General features: G+C 36.2%; 1 protein-coding gene across 1 annotated transcript in view; it reads right to left on the reverse strand.

Moving 5' to 3' along the window:
- Positions 1-16,756, reverse strand: part of LOC108691532 (transmembrane and TPR repeat-containing protein 1-like) — a 140,420-nt gene extending 123,664 nt beyond the window's left edge. Inside the window, exon 1 of the mRNA XM_018199311.1 lies at positions 16,344-16,756. Coding sequence (XP_018054800.1) covers positions 16,344-16,756 — 413 coding nt within the window. The remainder of the gene's footprint in view (positions 1-16,343) is intronic.
- Between the last annotated feature and the right edge of the window lie 543 nt (positions 16,757-17,299).

A 17,299-nucleotide genomic window follows, 5' to 3' on the forward strand; every position in this document is an offset into this window, starting at 1 on the left:
ATTAATTATATCGCTAAAGATATTAGAACGCTGATCCGTTATATACTAATCAACGATATTAAGGTCTATTTAAATAACCAAGAAATATTTTTTCATGTCTCTTTTCATTAATCTCTAGTACACTCCAAGCAAGATGACGTCAAAATGATGTCTTAATAACATTTTAATGACTTTATAAAATATTTCATTAATATATCATTAAGATGTCAACTTAATACTTTAGATCGACACAATGAGTCATTCAAATATCTTTCGCATTTCTTCTCTTTGAAATATTAGGAGCACCTGGCTAAATAATGGGCTAAATATTGGTTCTTTTCTTTTTTTTTAAGACACGACCTTACAAATTTCTTTCTAAGGATATTATACGTAAAAATCATTTAATAATTTTCGTATACGTATAAACACAAAAGTAATCCAGACACGAATCATGTAGGATAGATTGAGGCGAATTGGATTACAGAGCAAATCAAATTAATTTTGAGACAGTTAATCGATATTTGTCGTTAATTTTATTATCTTTTTCAAAAACAGCTCGTTTAAATTTAAACGAGTAATAAATTTGTGATTGGATTCACCTCGGTTTATCTAATAATAGTAAAAGACCAGAACATCACGTGTAAAGGCAAAAAAAAACTGGTAAAAATAAAAATTTAAGGATCTTATTCACAAAAAATATCACACATACAAAAATTTTAAGAAAATCTATAATATACGTAACGTGTACTATAATATTTTCATACTTTTTTTTTCGAGGATACGGCAGGATGCATGTTAGATCATTAGGTACAACTATCTAACAATCGTAGGCCATATCGATGTTACGTCATAGTCGAAACGTAACAACAGATAACTAGCGGATACCGTTTTCCCTCCATTTCGGCCAATTACGTGCATCCAATTATCGAGGCAGCGGCCGCGGATCGGAGCCGAGGCCAGATCGTTATTCTCGCGTACATGCGAAACACGTTTCAGATATCGCCGCCGCATGCTTTTCATTCTCCACCTCCCCCTACAACCACCCGGAAACGATGTCATACGTCATTGCCGGTTTCATTGTGATTCGCGGATAGCCGTACACTGCCTGGAGAGCGCGAATTCCGCTATACTCGATAGCGCTTCGGCTCCACGGCATTCCAATTCCGCTGTACTTTTACTGGCATTGATTAGTGAGCCCGGCATCCATAAATTTTAGGGAGATCCATTGAAGGAGAATGCAGCAGGATGATCAAAGGAACGTAGGATCGATGCAGAAATAGGATACAATGATACACAGCAGCGCAACGCGCTGTGTTTTCGAGCAGCGTCGCACGTGCGGAACAACATCATTAATTGTCCTGTTTCCACTTGAAATTCTGCACAACTTGAATTTAATTATAATGACGTGACTATCGCAAGAACATATTTTCGCTTTGTAAACTACGTTGACGCGTTAAATCTCCGGCGGTTGTGACAAAGCTCCTGAAAAGTAACGAAAGACCGCGTCGACGATGTCCATATTTTTAACATTTCTAAAGTTGCGGCGAGAAGTTACACGGGTACGGAAAGGGAAGTTAACTGCTACTTTGTAACGCGGAGAGTTCGAAATCCCCTCTGGGATGACGGAGTCCTTCGAATTTGCATGAAAAAGGAATGGGCCTTCTAGCAACTGGTATATAAGCTACTTCCAAATGAATGCAAATTCTTCTTCGAAAGCTCTCTCGATGAGAGTCGAGGAATTTGCTTACGTAAATACGATGTTATTGTGCGACGAAATATTACATCGTCGCCACCTTTGGCGGAAGCTGCGCGAAACGCATTAAACATTTAAAATATTCATTTGCCATCTTCATCTTCCACGACGCGCGCGTTACTTTAAATTTCAAATATTGAAACGCCATGATAAAAGATGCTCATCTGCGTATCATCATATAAAGTTTTTTCAAATTATTAAGTATTATCGAAATTAATTATTTAGTATTATCGAAAACTTTTTACTATGTAAATGTAAACTGTTGTATAGGATGTATATAACGATCGTACGACATGTTTGATGGGTTGCTACTGTGAAACGGTGTAAGATAATTGATTACGCGTGCTTCTCTGGATCAGCCGATAATTGCCTGACACAGAGGGTACAAAAACAATTACCGGTTCGGATTAGGTATTGGCACAGTGTCCATGTGTGCGCGTAGGTTGATACATATATATTGTGTATGTGTGTGTATATATGTGTACAAGATCTGCAACGCGCAATGATATGGTGGCGTGTTGAGAGATAGTAAGCACGCCAGACTATGCACGATATATTTGGTATTAGTTGATTGGATCGATTCTAGATTTCTACAGAAACAATAAATTGAAATTTGATCTTATGATTTGGATTTACTAAAGTTAATTACACAATGATTACTGTAATTATGTAAAATAGAGACAACATAATATTTGGATTCTTATTGTGTGCATATCACATTACGAATTTGAATAACCTTTGGAGACTTTTTCGTAAAAATACAATTTATAATATACATCTGAGATTTAATTATTTCAAATTTAATGCACAGATTAACAGAGTTTGCTTTGCAATAAATTGTTACATCTAAAACGGTCCAAGACCAATCCAAGCGTTAATATCCTGATTTAAATTGACCTAAATACTGATTTCCTCATGCGAGCGAATCGCAGAAACTTGGATAAGGTTGAATTTCACCATGCGTTTATATCATTTCACTATCAACTCAGAAAATCAGAATTCTAAAGAGGGATGGCTCGATGACACTCCTGACCCTTTTCCATTTCTTACCAGTAGAGTATTGGTCCAATTCGATTCTCGCGAAGGAAATGGATCTTGGCATGTAGCTACGCCAGAATCGAATCAGACTTAATTCAATTGACCACATCGATTGCACTTCCTCTAACCACCATTTCAATGCCACAAAATCCAGATTATTTAGTTTCGCATTTACAATCTGCATAATCACTTATCCTTATAAGATATTCGATTTCTCATCAATTTGTCTATTGATAAATGTTTCAATTATTCAACTATAATAATATACACACACACACACACACACACACACACACACACATACACACATTTATAAAAGAGACAGTATTTTTTTAGTTTAAACCATTTAGTGAAACTTATATTAAAACTTATTTCATTTCAGCATATTGTATGGAAAATATTATACGTATAATTTAGATTACACTTTATTTTTTATTATTACGTTAATAAAAACAATCAAACAACGATATTTCTATAGTAACAGCTTGTTTCACAGAATAAAACATCCTGGCAATCTGAACTTCCTTTCGATACGATTTTTATTGAACATCCTCGATTCTATATATACAAAATGACATTTGGCTTTAATCCTAGATCTGTCTAAAAGACTAGTGACTATGCTCTTCAAACAATTCCTTACTCGAATTTCACGTGATAACGGAACAATCGGAATAACCGGATAGGCGAGATGTAAGCTACGATGCCGGTAACACCATCGTCGTCACTAACCTCCTGTCCACTCGTGTTTTACTGTTTGCGAGTGTTGAGCCTCGCTAAGCTCCGTAGATAACGTTTTGCCCTTCGTACATTGTTCTGGGAGTTTAAACAGATTACGCTCCGGCGCTGGTTAAACGTAAATTGCTGTCCCAACTCTATCCCTATTCTCATCGAAAACCAAGCAGCCTCCCGATACTTTAACTATATCTATTCCGTAAGTTAGTAAGAAAACGAAAACGTATATATATATATATATATATATATATATACTACATTCTATACGCAACTTTAGAAAAAATTAATTTACATTTTTTATATTATGTTAATATTATCATTATAATGCCTGTATTATCTTTACATAAGTAAAGATTCTTTTCTTGATATATACATTATAAAACAGTACATGAATGATAAATAGGCAGGATTACAAGAGCATAAAAAGTTGATGAAGAATATTCTCGTAATTCTTATAAAATTAGTTCTTTGCAGTGTTTTAAGATTACTTATGAACATCATTAATAAAATAACAATTCATGTAACTTGTCATGTTATTTTCAATTTAAATTTATGATTGTGTTTCAAGTCCGACAAATCAAATCAGCGTGTTTGTTTATAGAAGTAAAAAATACATTTATAAATTACATTTGTTATTAAATATTAAGAACCGCTTCGACCAAAAATAGAATTTCTGCTCTTGTTTGATTTATTCTTGTTTAATTTTTCCATTTATAATTATAAAATTATATATTTAATTATTATATATTTAATTATTATATATTTAGACTCCTGACTATTCAGCGACACAGAATCAGACGGCAGCCTGGCGAAACTGTAACCATACACACAAGCCCGTGTGTGTTACAGCGCCTCGCCACGATAAATGGCTGACCTTATAAGCGTGGAAAAGTGACGAAATTTATTTGCATACCATTTCGTTATTATTTGCTTAATTGTGAAAATGTGACTTGTCTCTTATCAACTACTTATCAAAGTCATAATTATCGATAAAAACTAAAGTTATCTTGGAATTTTATAGTATATAAAAGCGTATATCTTACTCATTTCAGCAGCTATCAGACCGTATGTTTCCCAAATATAGGCTCACTTTATGTGTTGATCATTTATTGATTGTCAAGAAGGGAGGAAAGATTTTCATCGATTTTTACAAGTGTTTTAAAGCGGTCTCGTCATGGTTTCATTCAAATTGTCTTTACTTAATGACATGCAACATAAATTAATGTGTATTTCTCGCTTCTGATGTCACAATTCCAACATGGCCGCCGCGAGTCAGGAGCTTTAAATGAAAGACTGCTTGAAAGGAGGAATGTCCTACTTTTGAAAACATTTTTTTTCAACTTGCACAGTAAAAAGATTTTTTTGTTAATTTATATATAAAACGAGTAGATAATCATGTAAAATGTCATGTATGTCACATGATCCCAGAAATGGATGAGAAAATCAAATGTCAATCTATTACAATTTCAGAGTAATGGAAAGCGTTGATGAGAAAGCTAGTGAGCACTTGTTGATGGAAACGGTGACTAGACACATTCATAATGCAAATTCGTTACATTTCAATGATCTCTATAACGGAAGATTCTCAATTCCGATAGTGCGATCATCTCCGCGACCATATCTTTCTCGAGGGATGAAACGATATTTGCGAGTCAGAAAAACCACTAACAACAAGAGAGGTTGCTTGTTTTTGGCGATTTTTTTTGCGTTGAAAAAAGAGGCAATTTCTGTTCTATCCCAAGTGTACAGAAGTTTGTTTTTTTTCCTACGGAGTGGTCGATGGTAAACATCAACAGTCAATAAGCCATTCCATGGGGAGCATACCCTATTAGAATGCTCATTTCTTCCGAAGCGCCTCTTATTGCGCCGATTCTATCCGAATAAATTTTCTTCTTCACTATCCGTATTTCTATTGACATTAAAATGTCGAAGCAATGCGTTGATAAATTCATCAAAGAACATAATTCATTCAATACACGATTATCCCAGTATTCATAGTTTGATATGAAAAAACGCCGAATTTCCGTGGGATTTTATGGCGCATAATTCAAGTTTGCATCACATGATTGAACGAATAATGGATGAGTTATTCGTTATCGTCATCCACATTTTACGCGATTTATCGTTGAAAGAAATTAACATTTATTTACGAGTTGTTTGCTATTATATCGCAAGCGGATTATATACAGATCGATCCAGTAAGTAGCAAAGATCAATGATTTAATTTATAGTTGTACATTTAGAAGACTATGTATATAGAGGATACTCAATCATTTATCTACAAAATGTAATGACAATTCATCATGATTTCACAAAGGAAAATATATTATTTTCTTCTTGCAATATAAAGTTATTCTCAACGTTTAAGAATTATTATTTGCGAAAGTTTAGAAGGAGGAAGGATAAAATAAACAACGGTACAGGCTTGTAATTTCCTTGATGTCTTTCTTGCCATGGTCATAATTACGCCAGCTATTATAAACATCGTATTTCCAACCCTAAGAGAGCAGATTCCAGTGCCCAGTGATGCTGTCTGTTTAATAACAGCCCTGTTATCCAGCCACGCGCGCGATGACAGTCAACGAGAGAGGCAAAGAAAAAGACATGAAAAACGCTAGAAAATACAATGTAATAACAGAAGATGGGCCATTACTATATTGTAATACTTAATGAAGCTCTCGAGTAGCTCGATATTAATAATATTGCACGGTTCATAGAAACGGTAACGCCGAGCGGAAGCTGAACTGACGCGCGACCAGGATTACAACGACAAGAGGCCGTATATTTTACGTTACTCGGTTTACGATTGCCCGAGATTAATGACATTCCACTTCTCCTGGGCTTTACTACAACATACAAGTAATATCACAAAACGTCGCTGGCGCTCACGTTTGCGGGAGAAAAGAAAAAAAAAAAAGACAAACATCGGATAAGAGAGGACTAGCCGTAGGGCACGCGTTAAATCCAATTTCCCTGAAACGACCCGGACTGCCGGAAACAAGACCGAGTACGACGTGTCTTGCGTAGATCAGCCATAGTACAAAAAAGATTATTGTTGCATTATGTCATTTTTTGTGACTCTGCGACATGGATATAAATTTCACACGAATTCTCGACGATTCTTTCCCACAAATCTTTCTCGCCTTGTGTATCACGTCATACACTATTGCTTGTGCATTCCACTATATTCTCCTATCTATTGTCTGCTTTTGCTCGTGGTCGCTGCGTTACTGGTCCTTTCAAGTGCTGGTCCATTGAAAGTTATCTTGGTTTTCAATTTTGTATGCCAAAGTAGAAGTACATCAAAGAAGAGGGTGAGCAAGGGAGTGAGAAAGTGAAAAATGCAATATGCATTGTGTCGGGAATTGTAAATTCTCACAAATATTTACAACGATTTCATATGAACTATATAAATAATAATACAACTGATTGATGTTAATATTAATACAATCTAATGATGTTACCGTTGAAAAATTTTGTCTGCAATGTAAATTATATGCGTCAGCGGACAGCGTTATAGATAACGACTGACGTTGAGCAATTCTCTGCGAAAATTCAATGTGAAAAATGAGAAATACGAGAGGTTAGCTGATATACAATCGTTATATGCACCTGGGATTATAATGAGTCGTATTTTTATAGCTACTGAAAAATACCACGATTTTTTTAAAACGTAATGAACGAAAATAAAGTATCCTGTTAAAGCTGAAGTTTAAAAACCAGATTTAATTATCGTGAAAATTATTGTATAAACAAAGACCTCGTCAATACATATTATAACGACATAAGTTTTAATAGAAATAATTCTCGTATAGAGAGAATAATCCTCATTATTTTAATGTCAATAATATATAATACCTAATTTAATTATACAATGCTTTAATGACATTTAATGAGACTTAATCTAATATTATCATGGAAATATTAATTACCTCAAATCTGTATTCAATATTTTTAACATTCTCGATATTATAATATGGATATTACGGACGCAAACTTTATGCTCGAGATAAAGGAAAGAGAATGCAAATAAAGAAATGGTCTGACACTTTTGCATATGATGAGACTTCCAAGCGAAAGCTCGAATTTCCTATGAAATACGATGCAAAAAATCCTGCTTTCATACGTTCAGACGTACTTCGTATCGTACTTTTTAAAGTAATGCATACAAAATGTAAGAGTAAGAGATGAAAATACGATGTAGATATGTGTGTAATATGTATGTATTTTTGAGGGGATCTCTTTTATTAATTATAACATTACACTTCAATAAACATTATATAATACTAACTAAAAAAAGTTAATTTACCCTTCAAATAATCATTACTTGAATAATTAATCACCGGTTAAAAAAAAATACATGAATAAACAAGTATAATTATTTTTTACTCAGTGAAAATATGATGTATTTCGAATATTCATAATTTAAATTTAATTTTTTTTTTTATTATTTTTCAAACTGCCAATTTTGAACAATTTGCTGCATTTGAATTTACTTTGAAAATTCGTCATCCTTTTTGACACCATGCTTGGGTGTACAAAAAATCGTTCGCTCTGGGAAAATCGTTTAGAAATGATGTCATAGCTTATCTAGGTTCTTCTCTCTCTTGTTAGATGACTTGTGCCTTATAAAAGCATGTAATTGAACTCTTTGCATTGAAACTTAGGAAGTTGAAGGCTTCAGGGTGTTGCTTGAAATTGAATTGACTCGAGCGAGTAAAGCTATTTGGCCTTGCCCATTGTGAATAAGAAAGTTGATTATACGTAAATTAAATCTTTTATAGCATATCTATTGATAATTTTTTTCTATAAATGCGATATTTCAAGCTTTTCATACATTTTATATAATAAATAATTACTAGTCAAATTTTTTATTTAAAAAAATTAACAAAGATAATGTACTAAATAAAAATTCAAATTAACATATAAAAATTTTATTTATAAACAAATAAATATTGACATTTATGAAACTTTACAACACACATCTTCGTCTTTTCATATGTATAAGAAAGCAATTTATTGTATAGTGATACGTCAATCAGGTAACTATGGCACGCTCGACTTTGGAACTGTGAACTAATTACGACGACGTAATTAAGTAATTAACTATCTAGCGAAGGAGGTTGCAAAGCACCCTGTTCCATAACTCTGTCAGACTATGTGTGTACACGCACATTTAAAGCTGGCGCCGTTTGGAAGAGCTATTTTCGAAGTCATGTAATTAGCTACTATTTTCACTTAGTTGATATTTTTTATATTATAATAAATAAATATTCTAGCAAAATATATTTTTAAATAATTTTTTATCCATTCGTTAAATAATTCCTAATAGTCTAGCGTTAATAGCAAAGTTTACAATTTACAATAATTTATATCTTACAAAAATCGTTTGTATTTCTATTTTGCCGGAAAGCAGTTTGCCAATATAAATACGAATACGAGTTAAGAGCTTGAGATTCATAGTTCATATTTCAAATCCATTTATTATTTCTAAGCAACTTCATTCGATAATCGTATTGTGTTCCCAGTTAATTAGTTAAAGGAAACATGATTAGCGTATAATAATTCAATATTAATGATGAGAGTTTCGGCAAGGAAATAAATGCCATAAGGCAACGAACCACTAATTAATTCTCTCAAACTGGGGCATTCGTCGTTTTCACAAGGTCTATCGGGGTCAATGAAAATTATGCATGTCTATATAGTGCAATAAAGTGTTCAAACCACGAAGTACGCTCTCCTCTGCATACTCAGGCGCGCGCATCGGGAAAAGTGTTCTTTAATATACGTGCATCGAGTGGACGAGTTTACAGCGTTTGCTCACGGTACGCTTCTGGTACGAGTCACGAAACGCTCTAGATGAATCACTGCGCAGCACGAAGTGCAGTGATATAGGGGCAGCCAACGTGCCACGAGAACCCAATGACGCGTCCATGCGGAAGCGAATTATCTTTTCTACCACCTGTACCTTGCACCTGATTAATCCCCCGTTTCTCGATCACGGGGCCACACTTTATCAAATGACGAAAATTTAATGGCGCGCGTCCATTTGATTGTACGATTAATCGAAGGGAAATATTATAATCTTCACTACGTCGGAAATGAGCTTCACGGCCAAATGAGCGCGTTATACAGAACGTCAAGACGTCGGAATAGATAATATATCCATATTATTAAAAGCCTTTTCACGGAAACGATGAAAAATGGAAATGATTTTTAACGAGCTCTTTCGACTTGCACAATTTTTTACGATGTAAATATTTCATACTGTATTCAACAAAAATATCATATATCACTCATTTGCTACAACAATAATACAATTTTTTAAAAAACGAGGTTTTCTGAAAAATGAGTTGGAGTGTTTTAAATCATTAAAACTTGTAATGCAATGTTGATGTAATAATTATAGAGGAATAAAAGTACGCACCTTTTAAAAGTTTGTTTTTTTTTCCTTTTTTTCTTTATTTCCGTTCTTTTTTTTTTGCAAACAACTAAAAAAATGACAAATTTTGAAATTATATCGTAACAAGTAAGCGATATGAATCTGAATTGCTTGATAACGTGATTTACAATAGAAGAATATACTATTACGTTGGTGGAGTTGAAAATGCAATCGTAAATCTCCTTTCTTCGTTCCGAATTTACGAAATCTCATCTTTTTCTTATATGTAATGTAGCCTGTAACAACTCAAAAGTTCGCCGATCCAATAAAACAAAAGTGGTACATCTTGGAGAAGACAAATGCGCGCTGGGTTTCCCGCCATGATTAGATTGAAAGAACATTCATATTTATTCATAGATATATAAATAGCATATTCTTGTCGCATTTGAAACTAGAATGTCCCTTCCTCACATTGACGCATTGCAAGTACAGCCTGAATGCACTTGGTCTGAAGAGTTTCGCTCATGAAACTGTCCTGCCTGAACAACTCAAATAAAACGAGAAGAACTTCTACTCGTCATAAACGAAGAACACCAGAGGGAAACGATTCGCGATACTTCAATGTGGAAATGCCCACTTTTGAAGTGCACTCAGATGAGATATTTCCCCCTTGAACTTGTGCTGAAATACAAAGCGTATCATCGCGCATATCAAGTCGCAAGTTAGTGTATACACATTGATATCTATAATACATGATTCATTTCCGCCGTTCAGATATTAAAAATTATAGAATAGAATAAAAATGTTAATAATATGGTAGTATTATGATAAATAATAATAATTTTGTTAAGAAATCAAAGAAATCACTTTTCTTGTCGAAAAAATTGAATTGTTTATGTGTAAAGAAGTATTAATATTCTATATTGTCAATCTTTTGTATTAAAACTTTTGTTTATTTTTATTATAAATATAATAAATTTTTAAATAAACAATCGTAAATGGCGTAATAATATTAGTTAATAATAATGTGTGAATAACACAACTAACAAGGAAATTTATGGAAAGGTTCTTTGATTTTGCTTTAAATGCGTTGTTTAAATGTGTTGTTTTCTATAGATAAAAATAAGAAATACATATTTTTTTTACAAGAGCTCAATCGTCATTTTTAGAGAATGCAATATTTCGAATTGTTTTAAAAGTCCTTAATAATTATAATTTAAAATAATTTTTTTAATTTTTATTTTTTATAAATAAAAACTTTACATTATGTATACTTTTTTAAATTATTATTACAAAATATTTTTCAAACAATTCAATTTTTATTCAAAATATTCTTTCTATCTTTTACATGCAGTTTCATGATATTTGCTTAAAAAAACAATAACAAAATACGGATATTCTTCAAAAAAGTGTTATAAAAAAATACGTGTTCCTTATTTTTATTTAGAAAGTAATGTTCAAAACTCATGAAAATCGAAAAGCAACATGAAATTTTCCTTTAAGGAAAATGTCTCATTTATTCTGTGTTATATCTTTGTACTTAACAATATATTTTCAATATAAATATGAATTTATAATACATATCCAAGTAAATTGTACTCATTTTTACAAAACTAGATATACATTATAAATTCATACCTAATATTTTTGAGCGCTATCTAGTTCAGACTGAATAAAACATTTTCCATAAATTTTATAGACAATGTACTCTTTTATATTTTCAAATTTATATTTTCAGTATTTAAATAAAATGCAATTCAATAATTCATTTCAAAACACATTTCATTTAAAAACTTACATGTTTATGCTTTTAGCATAAAGATAACGACATGTATTATTCAAATGGTCATATTATTTCAATGACTTCACAATTTTAAAGCACGTTTTTGTCTCGATAATAATATAGAAATATGTATTTCTATACATGTCGAAAAGCATGTGCCGCCACTTTATTGAATTGTTATTGATAAAGCAAATATTGATAATGATAACATGAAATATCAATATCGATCTCGATAATGAGTTAATCGCAAGACTAAATGAAATATCATAGTCGACAGATCGTGGCGTAATCGAATAGTACGTACGTGCTGCGCAACGCAAAGTTATATCACACATCTAAATTAGAGCTAGCAGCGCAATCATTCATGCGTGTCAGTAGTGCCGCGGAACGAAATTCCACCACATTGCGTCCTGGTCAAGTAATTTAATAATAATTATTCCCTCACAGGAGACGGCCGCAAAACGTGGCCCATTGCCACTGTCGACCGACTCATAAATCACCAGCTAACGCCTAACTTAGTCGCTGATCGTGATTTAATGCCAGTAAAATGCTAACAAGCGTATGAATGAGTCAATAAGAGACATCATTTATGAGGAAGTCTTAAAGTGATGCTGGAGTGACGGCTAAACTTGATCGATGTGGATAGTACAGACTTTTTTTAATTCCAAATTTAAAATCTCGATAATAGTGACATTTTTAATTTATTTCTTACATTATCGTATCTTACACTATTTCACTCAAACGCATATATCTGTCCTTACTTAACATATTGCAACGCTATCTCTTGCAAGATCCACCTACTGGTGCTCTTGTAATTGTACTTCTGCAAGAGCACTTACTGCTAGACGCAATTACTGCTTTGTTTATTGAGTCTTCGCTAAGCATACATATACACGTAATTTGCAGATCAATATAAAGCTATTTTTAAGCTTTTAATTTTCAGTGAACTCAGTATTGTTCGTTCAGATAATCCAACGGATGATGCATTTTTCCATATGAGCTATAAAACTTTTGTATTAAGGAAATATCTACGTCAAGTGATAGTTCTACGAGTTGAAAAATAAGTAAGTTTTCAATCTCTCTCTTTCAATTTTAGTATAAAACTGTACCACTGCATCATCTCCTAATTTTGTATCTACTTCAATCCTATAAAAGGATTTTTATTCCGTTCAGTTAATTATTTGGAGATTTTTATAGAACTGTAATATTTCGATAATTTGGTCACTCTCCTTGAATAGTAACATTAGTCAACGTTATTCGCAAGATAGTCTCTCTTTCTCTCTTTCAGTGCCATTTTAGGTAATATCTAGGAATAAATAAAAGGATAAAAGAAATCTGATAAAAAAAAGATACTTTTAACAGAGATAGTAGAATTTGTGAATCATGTTCCAACGCAGACAAACCAAACGAAGATGATCAAATTCAGATGACGGTTTGTTGCCCGTCGGCTATCACGAAAAAATCAGTGGATATTCATCGTCACGGTTTTTGGCCACGAGTTCACCGCAATGCGCGCAGTACTCCTGGCCATGAATGACGAGACAAAGAAGAATCTCCAGGGGAAACGGTATAAGTTCCAACTTGTGGTGAACGCGATTATATCGATCGTTATTGTATAGGTACAAAGGCTTCAGAGAGTGAGCGGGAACGTGTGAGTGAGTGTGTAATGTGTGTATTATCAAGGTACACCGGATGCGTTGATAAATCCGCTGAAGAAGAACGTAATAGGGAAGCGCGAACATTCTGCCGAGGACATGGAGATTTCTCTTAATTGAACTGCACGTAAATAACATAATATCGCGTGAACGAGTGTGCCGCGTTAATTGGATAGGTAAATTTAATGTTTGCAGAGCTTCAATAATCGCTCTCGCGCGTACTGAGCGGACTTTAACTCGGTAAAAAGCACGCCGTAATTTTACATCAGAGACCATCCTGATTTTCTTGGTTTTAATCGAAGGCAAATATTTATTCCTAGATTATTCATATAACCCATGCTAATCGCTATTTCATAAATTCATCAGGGCCCGCATTAGAGCAATTTTGATAGAATCTCGATAAGCGAGCGCGTATTATTAGACACCTGTATGCTCTCTCTCAGTCGGGGTAATAAGGCGTCACTTGATTTTTATCCAGCCTTTCTCCTTTATCGTACTATCTGGAGCATATTCCGCAATCTATTTGCGGACGTAATAATCTAACGTGGTCGTCAACTTGTGAAGCTCGCTCTCTCGCAAACGTGGAAACGAATCGCTTGGCGAGGTCTCTCTGCGTTATTCATTCGACGCCGGAGCAAAGACTCTCGCTCGACCGCGCCCGTAAATTATTTCCGGCCGAAACGAAGTAGTTGAAATACAACTTGCATGAAATCCCATTTTTCCTATCAAATACGAGATCCCGTGGACTGCAAATAACTGCTTTCCAAATATCCCTTCGCGATAAGATACATTGCCGTGCGGCTGATATCATCTCAATTAGCACCCGTCGTGTCAAAAACGTTGGCGAAGCGATCAAACACGCGAATTAAATTCAAGGGGAAACGATCGTTGATGAGATCTACGAAATACGCTACACACGTTCAGTATAAGATTGCCCACGTCTATCAGTCTGTAAGGCGTAGCTGACCCCTGTATACATACACCATATACGATGATACAGACGAGATAAAACGTGTAAAAGTACATACGCTAGTATGACAGAATACGATGACTGTTTGGAGGAAGTACCCGGGGAATCTCTCGGAAACTTTGGAGCGGTCCGTGCAGAAGGCGTTGGGTCAACTGCCACGAATGCACTCTGGACTTTTGGGGTCGCTCCGACGACGATATTTTCATTCGAGAACTCGAATTCTCAAAGCAGCAGCTACCGTCAGAGCAGAGCAAGCACTGTCAGAGTTTCGTGGCAATAAAGAGAACAGGCGATGAAAAGACGCGTCAAGCGAGAAGGATGGAAAATAGAGCATATATGTGCTCGGAAAAGATGTATGTGCGCAGAATTGTCCAAAGCTTTCCACCTGTGTGCCGACGATGGATGCAAAGCACGATTGCCAGCACAGAAAGAATTATCGGTGTTATCGACGATCAGAGAAAATCCAACGTACTCAAATCCAATTTCTTTCTTTTTTCTTTTTATTTGCGTCTACTCTGTAGACGCAATAAAATACTGGAATAGATTATTAGACAAGATAGAGATTGGTAATTTTTTCGTACACGTGTAAGGGCCCTCGCGTCAAACAAATGACGAAAAAGTAACCATACATCAACCATCCAATATTGTAGACAACTCTCCCTTAAACGGCTGACACATAAATCTTCGCTTATCCTTTCAACCACGTGTCAGCGTAAGCGGTGCATTTTTCGCACGCGCATAAACCACTCTCCTCCTCGGTGGAATCGAGTGGCGGCAACAATGAGAGATACCAGAATATCGTACCTCCCTCCTCCCTCTCCATCGTACGATATAAAAGCAGCCCCCGCGCGTCAGTGGCGATCCAGATCGTTAAAATCTCGTCTTCTCGACGAGACGAATGCGGTTCGTGGCGCGCCGCGGCGCCCGCGCCGGCGTCTCCGCGCCCAGGGATTATGGATGCGTTCCACTTCCGATAACGCGCGAAACGTGAAGGCGTTTGTGCCTTCGCCCTTACGCCCGACTGCTCCCTTTTCCCGAACGATCCGCCCCCGCGCGCCATGTTTCGCGCCCGCACACCTCGTCGAAGTTGGCAACAGCATCTGGAGCGTTAAGGGTGGATGAGCGATGTGCCGGTGTCTTGCGACGTGATGGATCGTCCAATACCAGCCAATATGCAGTATTGCACGTGGAGTGGCAAACTGGTATCCATGCATCAAATCGGCGAGCAGAGGGCAGTCGGAAAGAAGGAATGGTCAGGAGAATGAAGAGAGAGAGTGGAAGTTTGGTGTGTCCTACACGACACGTTACCGCACATACTACCGTATGCTCGGTCGCTTCCGTCGTGGTCAGAGAACGGTTCTTGCCGATCCATCTTTAGTAGTACCATAAGGTGCATCTCCAATTGCATGGGATATATCTATGTACGGCTATGTATCTACACATGTACGTATACTTGAAAGTACATGCATATGTACATACATACACACACACACACACACACACACACACACACACACACACACACACACATATATATATGTGTATACACATATACAATATATATGTACGTATACGCGAAATTCGAGATGTCCCGGTAAGAACGGTTAGGATGCCGGTACTGCGAGCTACGTGGTTGTGCCATGTGTTTAGAACGTCAGGCAACCAGACACGTTTCTCGAGACAATTTCTTGCCGTCTTATTTCATCCGGACGGATACGACCGTGCACCAAATCGTATTCACTTTTCTGTTTAACGGATTGTCCTAAAGGACCAGTTTGATAAATGAGCCATAAGGAAGAAAGAGAAGACGGATCAAATCAAAATGTAACAATACATAAATAGCAGTCTAGCTAGTATTAAAAATACACATTCAAGTGACAATTAATAAAAAATTTTAAATAAATTCAACAACAATTCGATTTTTCATTCGTGATACTTTCGGTCATTGACTTGAAGCTTTCTACTCAAAAATAATCAGGTCAAATTCTCTGTTTAATTCTCAGACAAATTTAATAAAGAGAACGATAAACGTGAGAGAAATATTGACTCACCGAAACGTCAAAGTGGTGAAAGGTCGATAGCTCTTGTGACTATTGATGCTCTCCATCGGCGTACCCCAGAAATCATCGTTGAGGACACTGCTCCACGATGCCTCGCCGATCACGTCCCTATTTCTCACCACCGCCGGGATATCGTCGTGCACGAAGTCGCAGTCGAGCGCATTGAGATAACAGCCGACTGCGACAAGCGCGACCGCCGCGTAGATGCACCATCCCGGTGGCTCGTTCGCCTCAGTCTCGTTGCATCCGCTACGGCCACCTTTCTTGATCGATGATGTCTGGCAGAAGCAAGTGGAACCGTTGTTCCGTCGCCTCATGTCGCTTGGCGTTGTTCGGTACCACGCACGAGATAAGTTCTCACGTTCGTTCGTACGTCCGCGAGCCCGAAGCGCGAGCACTAACATGAAGTCGCGAGCCGTTTTTTCGGACACCGTTATCTCCTGCGCGATTGACCGCACTGCCCAGTATAACTGCACTGATCGGAATCAGCTGACTCTCGCATTTCTAAAGCGAACGCTCAGGTGAGAGTTCACATTCGGAAAGCGTACCTGCTTCCTTTCAACGTTTAAGGATCGCTTCTAAGCACCGTTTCAATTACAAACCTCGATTTCATCCTTGGTGTTTGTTTCATCAACAGCTTTACAGGCGGAGAAATTGTAAAGGCCGATTGCTTGTATATACCGTTTGGCTTTTCAGTTCCCGGTCGAGTCAAAGAGACATGATTCTTGCGTAACACTGGCGGCAAAGCGACGCGAAATGTCGCGGTGCTAGCCGGTACCTCGCGTTGATCTCTCCCATTTAGGCTGACGACGCTACCTCGATGAGCATTCGTTTGTCCCACGGTGAGCTTGATAAATGACTGCAGAAGTTCATTATTTATCGGCTCGAGCGTGACTCTAGATGAAGGGTGGTAGCAGGTTCCGCGGTAAACTGCTCACGATTCGGAT

Source organism: Atta colombica, unplaced genomic scaffold (assembly GCF_001594045.1).
Source record: "Atta colombica isolate Treedump-2 unplaced genomic scaffold, Acol1.0 scaffold47, whole genome shotgun sequence".
In the NCBI taxonomy this organism is placed as follows: domain Eukaryota; kingdom Metazoa; phylum Arthropoda; class Insecta; order Hymenoptera; family Formicidae; genus Atta; species Atta colombica.